Source organism: Orbicella franksi, chromosome 3, assembly GCF_964199315.1.
Source record: "Orbicella franksi chromosome 3, jaOrbFran1.1, whole genome shotgun sequence".
In the NCBI taxonomy this organism is placed as follows: Eukaryota; Metazoa; Cnidaria; class Anthozoa; order Scleractinia; family Merulinidae; genus Orbicella; species Orbicella franksi.
In genome coordinates this window covers 33,396,820-33,410,680 of record NC_138147.1, presented here as the reverse complement: position 1 = coordinate 33,410,680, position 13,861 = coordinate 33,396,820, and the positions used below count along the sequence as shown (strand labels likewise).

Sequence of the window (13,861 nt, the reverse complement as noted above, 5' to 3'; positions counted from 1 at the left end):
GTCAACGAAATTAGCCAATTGGAGATGACAAAGTAATCTATTTGTTCAAGCCTCGCTTTCATTCTTTGTGCAGCCAAGCCTGCTTTTCCGAGAAAGCTGCAAAACGTTTCCGGGCATTTAAAGATAAATGAGAAGGACAGTTGTTGCAAATTTAATCGATTCAAATAGCGAAATCGGAAAGAGTGAAGATTCTTGGTTGAAGGAGATAGCGTTTTTCAGGTGGTCTTCTGGATTGAGAAGAACGCAAGAAAACGCTGCCCTGCAAGACTGAATCGGTTCGCAAAGTTACCAGTTCGCCGGCTTAAATCTAAACAAGGTATTTAATTCTCATATGTGAAATGTTTCGCTTCAGAATAAGTGACTGGCATGGCATGCGACCATGTTTTCACTTTTCTTTGAAATAGACAAATTGAATGTTAGGAATTACATTGCTCAGAGTTGTTAATGTTTAGAAAAGTCCGAACTAGCCGGTCCTATAAAGGTCAAGTTGAAACTTTAACTCGACAGTATTAGTGCGAGCCATCGCGAATGTTTTGGAGGATAAAATGGTAAAGTTAACAGCCCTATACATAGCGGTGATTTCGAATTCGAGATCCTTCGATCGTGATGTTGCAGTTTTCATAATTTCAGCGATTGGCATCGAATTAGTTTGAGATCAAAATTTAGCGAAGGAATAAGTATACGTATCAGTCCTCCATATTACCCTGTCATATTAGCTCGTCCCAGTTGAAATGATACTTACAAAATACTCAAAACTACAATTTGCATCGCGCAGCAAGTGAAAGCTTGAAAGAGTGTGTAAAAATTCAGCTGCATAAAGAATCAGATAAAGGAAGTTTAAATCACAACTAGAAGGCTTTAACTGATCTCGAGGCCGCTGAATTCATTCGGTTTGAGTGTCGTTCCTGTTATTTCTTGACTTTCTTGTTTCTTCTTCACCTAATATAATCTGTACATGACGTGGCAATCTTTAACTAATTTCGCTTACGGGATTCCAATTTGCCAAGAGGGGCCATTGGAATATTCCCTCAATATAAACCCTTTTGAAGAGCCGGAATAGGTTGCAGACTGAGTAAAATCATTCGATATTTTAGGAATAGTGAGTTATCATATTTGCAAAGGATCAGTGCTCTTCAAAACAGTTGTAACAACTGACCCTCTTCCCAAAACAACACTGAGTCCATCCTTGAGTTCACCCAGGGAATTTTCCCACACCCAAGTAGGATTGTTTGTAAGATAGAACTCCATGATTACGTTCGTAGAACGCAGTCCTAATGCAGACTTGAGTCGAGTTTCAAGGGACGGTGGACCTTAGTCATACATACATACATACATACATACACACACACACACACACACACACACACACACACACACACACACACACACACACACACATACATACATACATACATACATACATACATACATACATACATACATACATACAACCTTTATTTATACACGATAAAAGACGTCAAAGGTAACAATCTTGTGGGGTCGTGTACTAATAAGATACATAAAATAACTACAATTAATAGATAAATAATTAATACAGTTAATAAAAAATTAATACAAGAATTAAGTAATTCTTATAAAAAATATAATTTTGATAACAACGAATGAGATCAATAGTTAAGTTCAGTCCGAAGTTGCGACACCGATTTGGCCGTCCCGCAGCAGGGGTGAAACGAATGACATCATCGCCAAACCATATGCTGTACTATGGAACGCCAGAACTGTCTTATGATACTTTTTTTTATTATGTTGGGTGGTTATGTCATTATATTTAGTACTTATGTTATTATACTCGGTGCTTATGTCTTTATATGCGGTGCTGTCTTCATTATATTCGGTGCTTATTCCATTATATTCGGTGCTTCCCTCGTTATATTCGGTGCTTTCTTCGTTATATTAGGTGCTTTTTTCATTATATGCGGTGCTGTTTTTATTATATTCGGTGCTTTCTCCGTTATATTCGGGTCTAACTTTGTTTGGTGTTTTCTTCATTATTACGGGTGCTAACACTATTATATTCGGTGCTCTCTTCCTTATATTCGGTGCAAAGGCCATTATATTCGGTAAGCACCGAATATAACGAGGGAAGCACCGAATATAATGAAATAAGCACCGAATATAATGAAGACAGCACCGCATATAAAGACATAAACACCCAGTATAATGGAATAAGCACCGAGTATAATGAGTTAATCACCGAATATAATAACATAAGTACTAAATATAATGACATAACCACCCAATATAATAAAAAAAAGTATCATAAGACAGTTCTGGCGTTCCATACTGTACATTTCTTTCGAGTGCAGGTCTTTGTTTCGCGGGGTTTTGTGGACATTTACACAGTAATTTGGAAGCTGTAAGTAGTCAATTTTCTTTTCACGTCTTTCTGACTGGATATCATGAGACTAAAAGATATCACTGTAAACATTTGTCGATGCCTTAAGGAGGTATGTATGACTTCTGGTGCGAAAGTAGAGTTTGGCCCTGTTAGACGAAATCGCCCGTCGTCAGCAACAAACAACTGCGTTGACGAAGCTCAACTTCAGCTGTGTTATTTCGCTCCTCAGCCTGAGCTTTGTAGTCAGAAATCTAACCATGATTTTTGGTCGCAAATCTAACCATGCGAGTTATGTAGCTCAGAATTAAGCAACGATTTTTCGTCATATGTCCGGAAAATTTGTTTCTGCAAGTCATACACGACTTCCCGTTAAGGACCTCGGTGAATAGTTTTCTGTGCCTTGAATATGAAAAGGAAGTAACCTTGTGTGGATGTAATGCTAACTGTAATGCTGAAGAAGGCCAAGAAAGAAAAATAATTGAAAAGAGTAATTGTTCATCTGCAATTGCGAGGGATTTTACACATTGTAAGAGATTCCGGTCTGTTACAAGAGAAAATCAGAGAAGAACAAGGGATAGAGAACCTTCCCGGATTCCTGTTCGCAAGGTTCTTAAAGTTTTGAAGACTGACAAAATTAGTCAGACAAAAAAATCGAATTATTCTGAAAAATAGTGTTCCACACAATTCATTCATTAGATTTCTGTGTTGCAATTACAAGTATTTGTGCAAGTGGCATGAACGTGAAAATTTCTTCAGTAAGTATGTTTTTTTCCTTAAGAATTTGAAAATATGTCGTGTACATGTCACTTCGTACAACTCTGACAAACACCGAGAGGAGTGTGTCTCACTGCCAACATTAAAATCACAGCTACATGTCAATTCGACAATTACGTCTACTTTAAAAGGAGGTGCTTTTCCCAATGAGAATGTTAGAGGCAACTTGCCCTGGGATCATCTATCTGATGAACTTAAACACATCAGTTTAATGCCACATGATGTTGGTGGCAGTGGAGATTGTTTTTTCAAATCAGTTTCCCATCAGCTTTATGGAACTGCTGATTTACACTTTCAAATTTGTTTGTCAGGAATAGCCCATTTAAATAATCACCCAGAGTTGTATGTTGAAAGTATTGTTGATGACACTTGGGAAAATTATGTAAAACAAATGTCAAATGCAGGCGCAATGTGTGACAATGTAATTATTCAGGCAGTAGGAAACTCACACAACTGTGTCATTCATATTACTGAGTTTAATTTTAATAAACCTGATGGTACAATTATTTATCCTGCATTAACTACATATCATGAGAAAAAGCAAACAGTGATATTCATTGGACATATATAAATGGGTTTCACTATGTGTCAACTGTGCCCCTCAGTAACTGTGGCAGTAGTAGTTCACCAAAGTACTTGTTGCAAAAAAGGAGACAAAGTTTGGAAGATTTTGTACTTTAATTTCAAGACCTATAATATCACTCCCACTAATTATAGTAGATTAACTGACAATAACACTTTTCTATATCACAAAAAGTTTCTCTGCTACCTTTTAAACTAAACCTGACTTGTCAACAAGTCAATTTCCTCCATACAAAATGAACACAATACATATTGGTTTGTTTAAGTTGTTGAGTTATAGTTCAATGTAAACTATACAAATACTTTTGGAATTCGCCCTCTGTGATAACTACTCTACTGTTCGTTATTTTGTTCAAGTTGTTCAGTTCAAGTTCAAACTCACAATTAAAAATACTCGTTAACTTCACTTTTAGACTGTGATAATTGTCTTAACTGCTCTTCTACAATTACCATTAATAACCAATTCTGTCCTTATAACAATCTTTCAGGTATGTACAACAATTTACCATATACCCTGACAAACTTACCACAAAACAAACTACACGTGGTACCTCACGAATGACGAACCAGAGCTAAGCTAATCTAACAGTACCCGTTTCTAAAGTAAACATATGCAAATGTGCTACACAACATATTTGTTCCTATGGCCTACCCAAATTCATTAGCTTTGCATGTACCTCTACACCTTTCCAATATACCAGAATGTCAACCTTGCCTAAACACCTTTACACGAGCGCACTCATAATCTATGATTACTTCTAGTATAAGTTAATAGTTGAAACTTGTGTACGGCTCGTACGAGTGGAAACAACTGAGGTGGAACGAGCGTATGAGTAAGTTAAATTACCAACCGAGGTTCAGTAACCAAAACTATCTGGTTGGTGCTATGGGTAAAGTTTACATTTCCTAGGAATTAAATCATTGAAAAGCTTAGCAGCTGTTGCAAAAAACGCTGGCAGTGCAATTTAAAAAATGTTCAGTATTTCATCGTTTGCCACTGTGGCATATTATAATCTTCACTTGTGGAAATTCGTGCAGGCTTGAAAATCATAGATATCTCCAAGATTATGTTCAATGCGTAAATCGCAGTTCCTAAAAGGTAAGATGTAAGTAATAGATTCAGTTTATTGATTTATTTGTTGATTTCGTCACTGGACTTGGTATACATAGTTATAAAAGGACATAGCAAGATGGCTTGGCAACATAACATTTCTCCCAACTTTTAACTGCTCATTTAAGGAACATAAAAGGGACTTATGGAAAGCCATAACTTTCTTATGTGGTCGTTTATCATTATTTGCAGTGGTTTCTTTATTATGTGTTGTAGTTACTTCATTATGTTTTGTGGTTTCTTCATTATGTCCTGTAATGTAGTCCTGACGTGATGTGTTATTATCATGATGTGTTTTAATAACTTCATTACGTGGTGTGGTTTTATCATGATGTATTGAGGTTGTTAAGTTACGTTTTGTGCTCTTGTCATGATGTAACGTGGTTACGCTGTTATGTTGTCTGGTATCTTCGCTATGTGGTTTGATCATTGCGTGATGTGCTTTCGTCTTTATGTCTTCTTGACCTCACTTCCAATACCAAGCTCTAGTACCCAGGCTTTACTCGCTATCACGAACTGGTTAAACCGGTTCTTAGATGGGTCCCAGTTACTTCTCTTCCCCGGTGTTAAAGACAACAAAATGGCGGGAACAAGCAACGACATTTTGTCAACTATGCTTGATAAGATGCACCTTGGTCATCTTATTGAGAACTTCTAGGGTGAAAAGGTAACTGTGGATCAAATACGTAAGCTATCTTCTGAAGAAATGGAACTTTTAGGTGCGAACGATCGCAACGCAGTAATGAATTTAAGGTTAGAGTGTCCAAACTACGGTAGCAATCCACCGTCAAGGAAACCAGGAAAACAAGTTTGTGACGCTCCTGAAAACTTAATTGTTAAGTGAGTTTTAGAGGGGTACCTGGAGGATAGCTTTAATATTAAGGACATTGCGTCGTGACTTTCTGTTTCAGAAAGTACTGTTTATCGTAGAATGGGTTGTTACGGCCTCAGTCAGGTGCAGCTCATAGAAAAAAAACAGAAGGTCAGCGTGATAAAATTGTGGAGGAAATAACTAGGGAATATCCTTCTTGTGGAGAGGGACTGCTAAAGCAAATACTGGCAGATCGGGGAATAAAGGTTCAGAGGATGAGGCTCTGAGTCGAAAACAGGAAGAAAGGCCGTCTACGTCGAAGGACCTATGATGTTCAGGGTCCATTTCTTCAGAAGATAGCTTACATATTTGATCCACAGTTACTTTTTCACGCTGGAAGTTCTCAATATTAAAGATTCCCAAGATGCATCTTGTCAAGTATAGTTGACAAATTGTCGTTACTTGTTCTCGCCATTTTGTTGTCTTTAATACCGGGGAAGAGAAGGAACTGGGACCTATTTAAAAACCGGTTTAACCAGTTCGTGATAGCAAGAAGCCGGGGTACTAGAGCTTGGTATCGGAAGTGAGGTCAAGAAGACATGAAGACGAAACCACATCACGTAATGATAAACCACATAGCGAAGATACCAGACAACATAACAGCGTAACCACATTACATCATGGCAAGAGCACAAAACATAACTTAACAACCTCAATACATCATGATAAAACCACACCACGTAATGAAGTTATTACACCACATCATGATAAAGACACATCACGTCAGGACTACATTACAAGACATAATGAAGAAACCACAAAACATAATGGAGTAACTACAACACATAATGAAGAAACCACACCAAACAGTGATAAACAATCACATAAGTAAGTTATGGCTTTCCATAGGGACTGCTCAATGCCTGTGATAGGTAAGGAAAGCAAAGTCTGAGTTTGTATACAAGCCAAGTGGCCCCATCCGGCCGGAGGTTTTCCCGGTTTCTGTATCATGAAGCGACTAGGGGTATTTCTACTCCTCCCTCCCCGCTTGATCTGGAGACGAGCGCACTAATCATGAGGCTACCTCCAATCAATGTTTGTGGGTATCTGGTCTTTTTTCAGATGACTTAAGTTTTTTGTTTGTTTGCTTGTTTATCTCCAACATTTCAGGAGCAGTCAGAAAAGAATGTCAGGTATAGTTGAGACACCCGTTGCCAAGTATGGCCGAAGTAGCGACTTTGGAGTTGTTTTGGATTTTATTCAAAGCATGTTAAGCAACGAGACTCTGCGACAAACCTTCAACATTCCGCACTTAGTTATGGTCGGTCGACAAAACATGGCAAAGACCACGCTCATAAATCGACTGATCGGTCGATATCTTCTCCCAATGCGCCGAAATGAAACGGCCAACACCCTGCAGGCACGCACCACATATCCCATAATACTCAATCTACGGAATGGCCGAAAAAGAATGGTAGAAGTGAAATGCGATAAGAGACCGGATATAGGAGGAGCTGTAGAGGACCCCACGGATGATGTAGTAGAGGATTTTCTCAACAAGGTTTCAGGTCAACTCCCCAAGGAGGAGGGAACTCCGATATCAAAGACCCCGGTCAATGTTACTCTACAAGGTGAGCTGTTATATAAATTTGATGTTGTTCATTTTCATTCTTTGTCACTTACATATGAAATCCGGCCAGCTAAGCAGGCTAACAACTGTTACTTTTGATCAATTTTTCCAGGCCCCGAACTCACGACCCTCACCTTGGTCGACCTTCCCGGCGCCCACTTCGCCAACGACGACCCGCGAATGAACCACGTTACTCAGCGTTTAGTGTTGGATTACATCGAGAAGAATACAAACAGCATTATCGTGATAGTGTCCGAAGTAGGGGACCCCACAGGCGACAGTGCAATAAACCTTGTCATGCAAAAGGCCTCAGATTTTAGGACCCGTACCATCTGCGCTCTAACCAAACCAGACAAGCTGAGAGAAAGTGACGACATGGGTAAAAGGGTGGCTTTAAATGGGTCAAGCTTTACCCTGGAGGATAACCGCTTTATTGTGCTTCGGGGTAAGAAATTTAAATTCGTAGTTTGAGCGAAGAACGTTTCTTCAATAATTCTGAAAACGACTTTAGTTAAACTCTCTGGATGATTTGAAACTACTAGTGCTACAGCTACTGCTACTGCTACCACTACTGCCACTGCCACTGCTATTGCTACTGTTACTGCTACTGCTACTGCTACTCTTACTGCCACTGCTATAGCTACTGCCAGTACTGCTACTGCTACTGCTGCTGCTACTGCTGTTTCTACTGCTACTGGTACTGGTACTGCTACTGCTAATGCTACTGCTACTGCTACTGCTACTGCTACTGCTACTGCTACTGCTACTGCTACTGCTAATGTTACTGCTACTGCTACTGCTACTGCTACTGCTACTGCTACTGCTACTGCTACTGCTACTGCTACTGCTACTGCTGCTACTGCTACTGCTAATGCTACTGCTACTGCTACTGCTACTGCTACTGCTAATGCTAATGCTAATGCTAATGCTACTGCTACTGCTACTGCTACTGCTGTTGCTGCTACTGCTGCTACTGCAACTGCTACTGCTACTGTTACTGTTACTGCTACTGCTCCTGCTGCTACTGCTACTGCTGCTACTGTTACTGCTACTGCTACTGCTGCTGCGGCTACTGTTACTGCTGCTACTACTGCTACTGCTACTGCTACTGCTACTGCTCCTGCTCCTGCTACTGTTACTGCTACTGCTACTGCTACTGCTGCTGTTGCTGCTACTGCTACCGCTTCTACTGCTGTTACTGCTGCTGCTACTGCTACTGCTAATGTTTCTGTTACTGCTACTGCTACTGCTACTGCTACTGTTACTGCTACTGCTGCTGCTGCTACTGCTGCCGCTACTGCTACTGCTACAGCTACTGCCACTGCTACTGCTGCTGCTACTGCCACTGCCACCACTACTTTTACCACTACTTTTACGACTACTGTTACTGCTACTCCAACCACCACTGCTATTACTGCTGCCGCTGCTACTGCTTCTGTTGCTACCCTTTACTTTGTCCTTACTAAGACATTATGTTGATTGCTGTGCAAAATAAACCGAGGTAATCACAATGACAATCACTGAAGCGAAAGAACCGTGACAAACCTATCAGAACTACTAGTAAAAAAAGCAATCAATAACTTGATAGAAAGCGCGGAAAAACTGTTTACTTGGCACATTGGGAACGTTGCTGCAAATAACTTTTCGTAGATCTCCGATTGCCTGGAGTGTTTTGTATAAATCTTTAACTCGATACCACAGGCATCAGGTATTTATTTTCTTTATTTGACCTTAACAACCCAGGCAAAGATGGTACAGATCCGAAAGAAAAGGACTGGGATGCTGAAATGACCCGTATAAAGGAGAAAGAGTGGTTCGCGAATCACCCACAGTACAGCGATATCCAACATGTGTGTGGCATTGATCGACTAATGGACACCATGATATCTTTACTGGCCGAAAAATTGGTCACGGAGATTCCAATTCTGGTGCGAACAATGAGAAAAAGAAAAGTAGAGGTAAACAGATGGCGTGGCCACAACACCAGAACTTATCCTCCTAACCATTAGTCTCCTATACACCCTTCCGGTGTTTACTTACAAATTAACAATGTTACATGGTTTTTTAATCGAAATAGGTCGATGAAATGCTAAGAGAACTTGAGGACAGCGAAGTCCCTGAGTCGGATGAGGGAAAAGGGGCGGTTGCGATGAAACTAAAGAATAACCTCATCAAACAGCTACACGAACTTCTCTTTAACAATACTTCCGACCTGGAAGGAGGCGAGAACGTGAGGAGGCTATTTAATTCATTCTGCGAAACTGTTTTTAGGGTAAGAGAACCGCTGAATAATTTGTATTACAACTGATACAATCCATGAATGTCTTTTCTCTAGAGACTTTGAGATAAGAGAGATGATTCGTTGAGCAAATTTTTAAGGTCACTATATACTTACGAATCATCACGAGACTGAAGTTCACTCAGCTAACACTACCGTAATTGTAAATCCTCATTTAACCCCCTCTCACCCTCCCTGGTTGGGGGCGGGAGAGCGGGTGGGGGAAGGAGGGGCTCAAGAGATAAGGCGGCTTGTTTGTTTGGCGAAACGAGGCCAGTAACTTACGGTAGAATTCCGAAAGTAACGGTCCCGTTACTTTCGAATTAAGCAGGCAAAAGCGGCCGGTACTTTCGGGTAGCTGTTCCTTTAGGATGGTTAAAACACGATTGTACGGTAACAGTCGTTTCAGAAAAAGCGGACGCGTAACACATGAAATAAAGGTGATTCGCAACAGTTGTTTTCTGGACCATACCAGCATTTTCAATTAGCGTTTTGCCAAACTTCCCCAAAAAATGAAAATCAGTAAAGCATGAATTTTGTATGAACCAGATCTGTTATAGAAAAGCTAATGCACATTTCTGAAATTACGATGTATGGCATTGGGAATATGCCAGAATAAATAAAATTTTGTTATGTTTAATTTCGAAGAAATCGCGAAAACATTTCAAACCATGCGCTTTGTTTAATATTTTAATGAAATTGCCCCAAAAGACACCAAAATGTGCATTGAAGTTATGTTTTGAAGCCATGAAATTTTCGTTGGCTTGTGTTTTCGTGATCTCGGGAAGGAGACTTTTTCTCAACATCACTTCCATAGTAAATTCAGAACAATTTTCGATTTTACGCGCTTTTTTGAAAATCTTAACAACAACAACAACTTTACTCGCTCTTGTACTTTTTAAAACGTTAACCACGTATGCCTGATAATGTTAACAATTTTATTCCAAAGTTTTATTAGCGTTAATACACTGTGGAACACTTTTAAATTTGTCGATGAAGTAGGCGCTCGAAACCACGAAAAAGTTGCGTTATAAAATCATTATAAATTAAAAGTCATAATATTCAGATCTATGTGTGCAACATTCTCCCGCGATCATAAACTGTTGTTGTGAATTACTCTTGGGAATATGCAGACCTCCCAAGAGCCTCTAAAAATAATAGTTTAAGTAAAACATTGGGGTCAAACAAAGTGAATTATGAGGAATTGGGAAATGGAGAATGCATAACTGACAGTTACTATTATTTAAGGCATGATTAAATTTATCTTTCATCTCTAGTTGGATCCTCTTGCCATGCGTAACGATGATGACATTAAAAAACAGCAAGGGAAATTGGAAGGTGCGACTGCCCCACTAGGGGAGAGCAGTGAAAACAGTCAACTCCTGCAGAAACTACTCTACGAGAAATATACAGGTAAAACCGCTTAGACTACCTTAACACTCCTTCATAGCGTGTTGGCCGGATGTCTTGTGCTAAGTGAGATGTTTTTTCATCGGGCGCGGTACACTGAGACAATAAAAGCTTCTTCTAAGATGTGATATGTTTTCATCTTCTAACCAAAATAGGCAATAAATCTTTTATGCTATAACTCAGGCAGTACACATGTTATTTTATGACTGATATATAGTCTATTTTCTGGGTAGGATATGACTTTAAAGGCCGTCCGGTTCCATTCAATAGCCCTGTTGATCAACTGCTGCCCATATCGGAGACTCTTGTTCAAAATGTCGAGGAAACTCTACGGAGCATCGTTCAAAAGACCATCGAGCGCAGCCTGTCCAAGTTCCCCACCCTCAAACAAGCGATCGAAGCGAAAGTTGTGAACAAAATATTTGACACCAAACGCGACCAGACCACTCAGTTCATCCGACAGTTTCTTGAAATGCAGAAGAAAAGCATTGACGTGGTGTTTGCACCAGTCCCCACACCACAGGAAATGAGTCTCTGGGAATCCTGCCTAACAAGAGATAACAAGTTTCATCCGAGCATGACGTCAAAGATGATGAGTCACATGAAGGACCTCGGGAAAAAACTCTACCCTGACCAACTGGTCAGCGAGATGAATGAGGCTCGTAGCAAGACTCATTCGTTTGCCAATCACAAGGTAAGAATGCAGTACGAGATCATATAGAGCGTTATAACATGAAGTCACGGCGGTTCACACTTTTTGGGAACTTTGCAACTACGCTGGACCATATATTCACAGGGGGATTTCCAGAGTTACTTGCCGCTGTTTGGGATAAGGTTTTCAAGTTTGGAAAGATTCTGCTTTCGTCTGAAAAAGCGATACAATTTGCCGTGTTCAGCCAGCTTGAACAAAGGCATAAACCTAGTAAAAAAAACAAGGGGTTGCTATATAGTAATGCGCATGTATATGGCACCAGTTTCTCAGCCAATTGCAGTCAGAATGTGCCACGAATCAGTGAATCAAATCACTTTCGTTTGGAAGGCTGTTCTTACGAAATGATTACCCTCTTATCATTTAGGACATTGAGGAAATGAGGAATCTGAAAAAGAACGTAGTGCGATGCTTCAACGTACTGAAAATGAACGTGTGTGACACAGTCCCCCGCTGCATCTTACATTTCTTCGTCACACAGCTGGTGGATGACCTTGGCCGCGCTTTGGAGAAGGAGAGCTTGGTTCAGTACTTGCAGGAGAGGAAGGATATCCGGGACAAGCGTGAAATGTGCAGGAAACAGTCCCAGGCTCTGGAGAAAGCGCTGCCACGCACCACAGACGTACTGGACAAACTGCTCCGCATGAAACAGGGATCCCCAGTAAAAGGTGGCAAAATTTACTGAACTGAACAATCTTTTCACTTGTTGTCTTTAAGGAAAGTGCCTTATTTAAGAATTTTTGCACGTTTGTTTAATTTGTATCGTTTGGCGTGGAATAACTTCAAGCTCATTTGTTCCATATCAGGGGGGTGGTGTGGGGTAATAATTCTAATCGTAAATGCTGTTTGAGGAGTAACCGGATGGAAACGGATCATCGTAAAATTTCTAATAATTCCCCCCAAGTTTTGTGAAACTGTCTGATACTGTTATGAACAGCTACTGATATTTTATCTCTAGTTTCCTTGAAAGATTTCTTTTAGTCTCCCGATTCCCGGTAGCTTATTTCAATTTTCGGGCAAAAATGTGCTGTTTTCCCGAACCAGCATTTCTCGTCCATACCATCGCTACATGCAGACCTTACTCCGATCTAAAGCTATCTATTATTCAATCATGGCTCAGTGCTATTGAAACCCTCACCATCCAGCAAATCGTAAGTTTCCATTCTCGATAAAATTTGAGTTTATTTAAGTTAGATTATAAATAATTATTACTTTTAAATTAGGTTTAATAACCTCACCGTTGACATATAGCTGTTTCGACAAAAATTGTTCCACAAAAGCGTGAAAGCGCACTCGACAATGTCTATTTTTTCGTTGCTTGTTTGAGTTTCGTGGTCTTTTAGCAAGAAGGAAGGAGAAAACACACACTGAAACACCTTGAGCCTCAATCAAGCAACCGTGAACCACCATTACCCACAATACCCTACGACATCGTAGCATACGCTTTTGCAGGACAATCACGCTCAAAACAGTTGTATATGCTCTGTCTGTGAGCAATCAATAATTTGAAAGCAGTCCCACGAAGTTAGGTAGATATGTAATAAAAGCGGAATAGAAATTGTAACTTCTAATGAAAAATAAAAGTGTTTTTATAGAAATTGAAGCAGTGTCTATGAGTTCGATTTCTTGCTCCTTTTTTTCACTACAAAACTGTCAAACTAGTGGCAAAAACAAGGAAACAACGGAGTTCTAGAAAGTACGGCCCCCTTGATGCTTACTATCACGAAATGGCGTAGCTTTCTTCGGCTGACTCAACTTAATCAATTACACTATTGTAACATTACACTTATAATTACAATTATGAAAACATGGATCCTTGGAGAATCCAATTCAAGAGTTTTCATTGGCTTAGCCATCATGGTACCTGAGCCATTATACCATGCTCTACAAATGCGATAAGCGTACGCGAAATTTTGGGGGACGTTTTTATTTTATTTTAGTTTTCTATGTGTTGTTTCTATATGTTATTCCACTCGCGCTTGTTGGATATGAGATGGTAGATAGCCAACTCGGCCCATCTCATATCCAACGCGCCCTCGTGGGATTATTTGTTAATTGTAGTATGACACTCATAGTTGCCCTCGGATCTTTAGGTTTCTATTTCTGTATTCTCATCTCCCTTTTGCTTGATAATTTACTGGTGTTGTTAGGAGAAATTAAATGCCGACTACTCTGAGAATTTTAAAGAAAGCTAGAA

General features: G+C 39.9%; 1 protein-coding gene across 2 annotated transcripts; it reads left to right on the top strand.

The window, feature by feature from the left end:
* The first annotated feature begins 64 nt into the window (after positions 1-64).
* LOC145482194 (dynamin-related protein Dyn2-like) lies at positions 65-13,261 on the top strand. 2 transcript variants are annotated; one of them, XM_081460812.1, is made up of 8 exons: positions 65-316; positions 6,808-7,268; positions 7,380-7,712; positions 9,011-9,225; positions 9,345-9,539; positions 10,823-10,958; positions 11,189-11,649; positions 12,032-13,261. In XM_081460812.1, the coding sequence occupies exons 2-8, from the start codon at positions 6,824-6,826 to the stop codon at positions 12,347-12,349; spliced, it is 2,103 nt and encodes a 700-aa protein (XP_081316938.1). In that variant the 5' UTR covers positions 65-316; positions 6,808-6,823; the 3' UTR covers positions 12,350-13,261. The 2 variants fall into 2 exon arrangements, with proteins under 2 accessions (XP_081316938.1, XP_081316939.1); XM_081460813.1 differs by lacking the exon at positions 65-316 and having other exon boundaries at positions 5,941-7,268.
* The last annotated feature ends 600 nt before the right edge of the window (positions 13,262-13,861 follow it).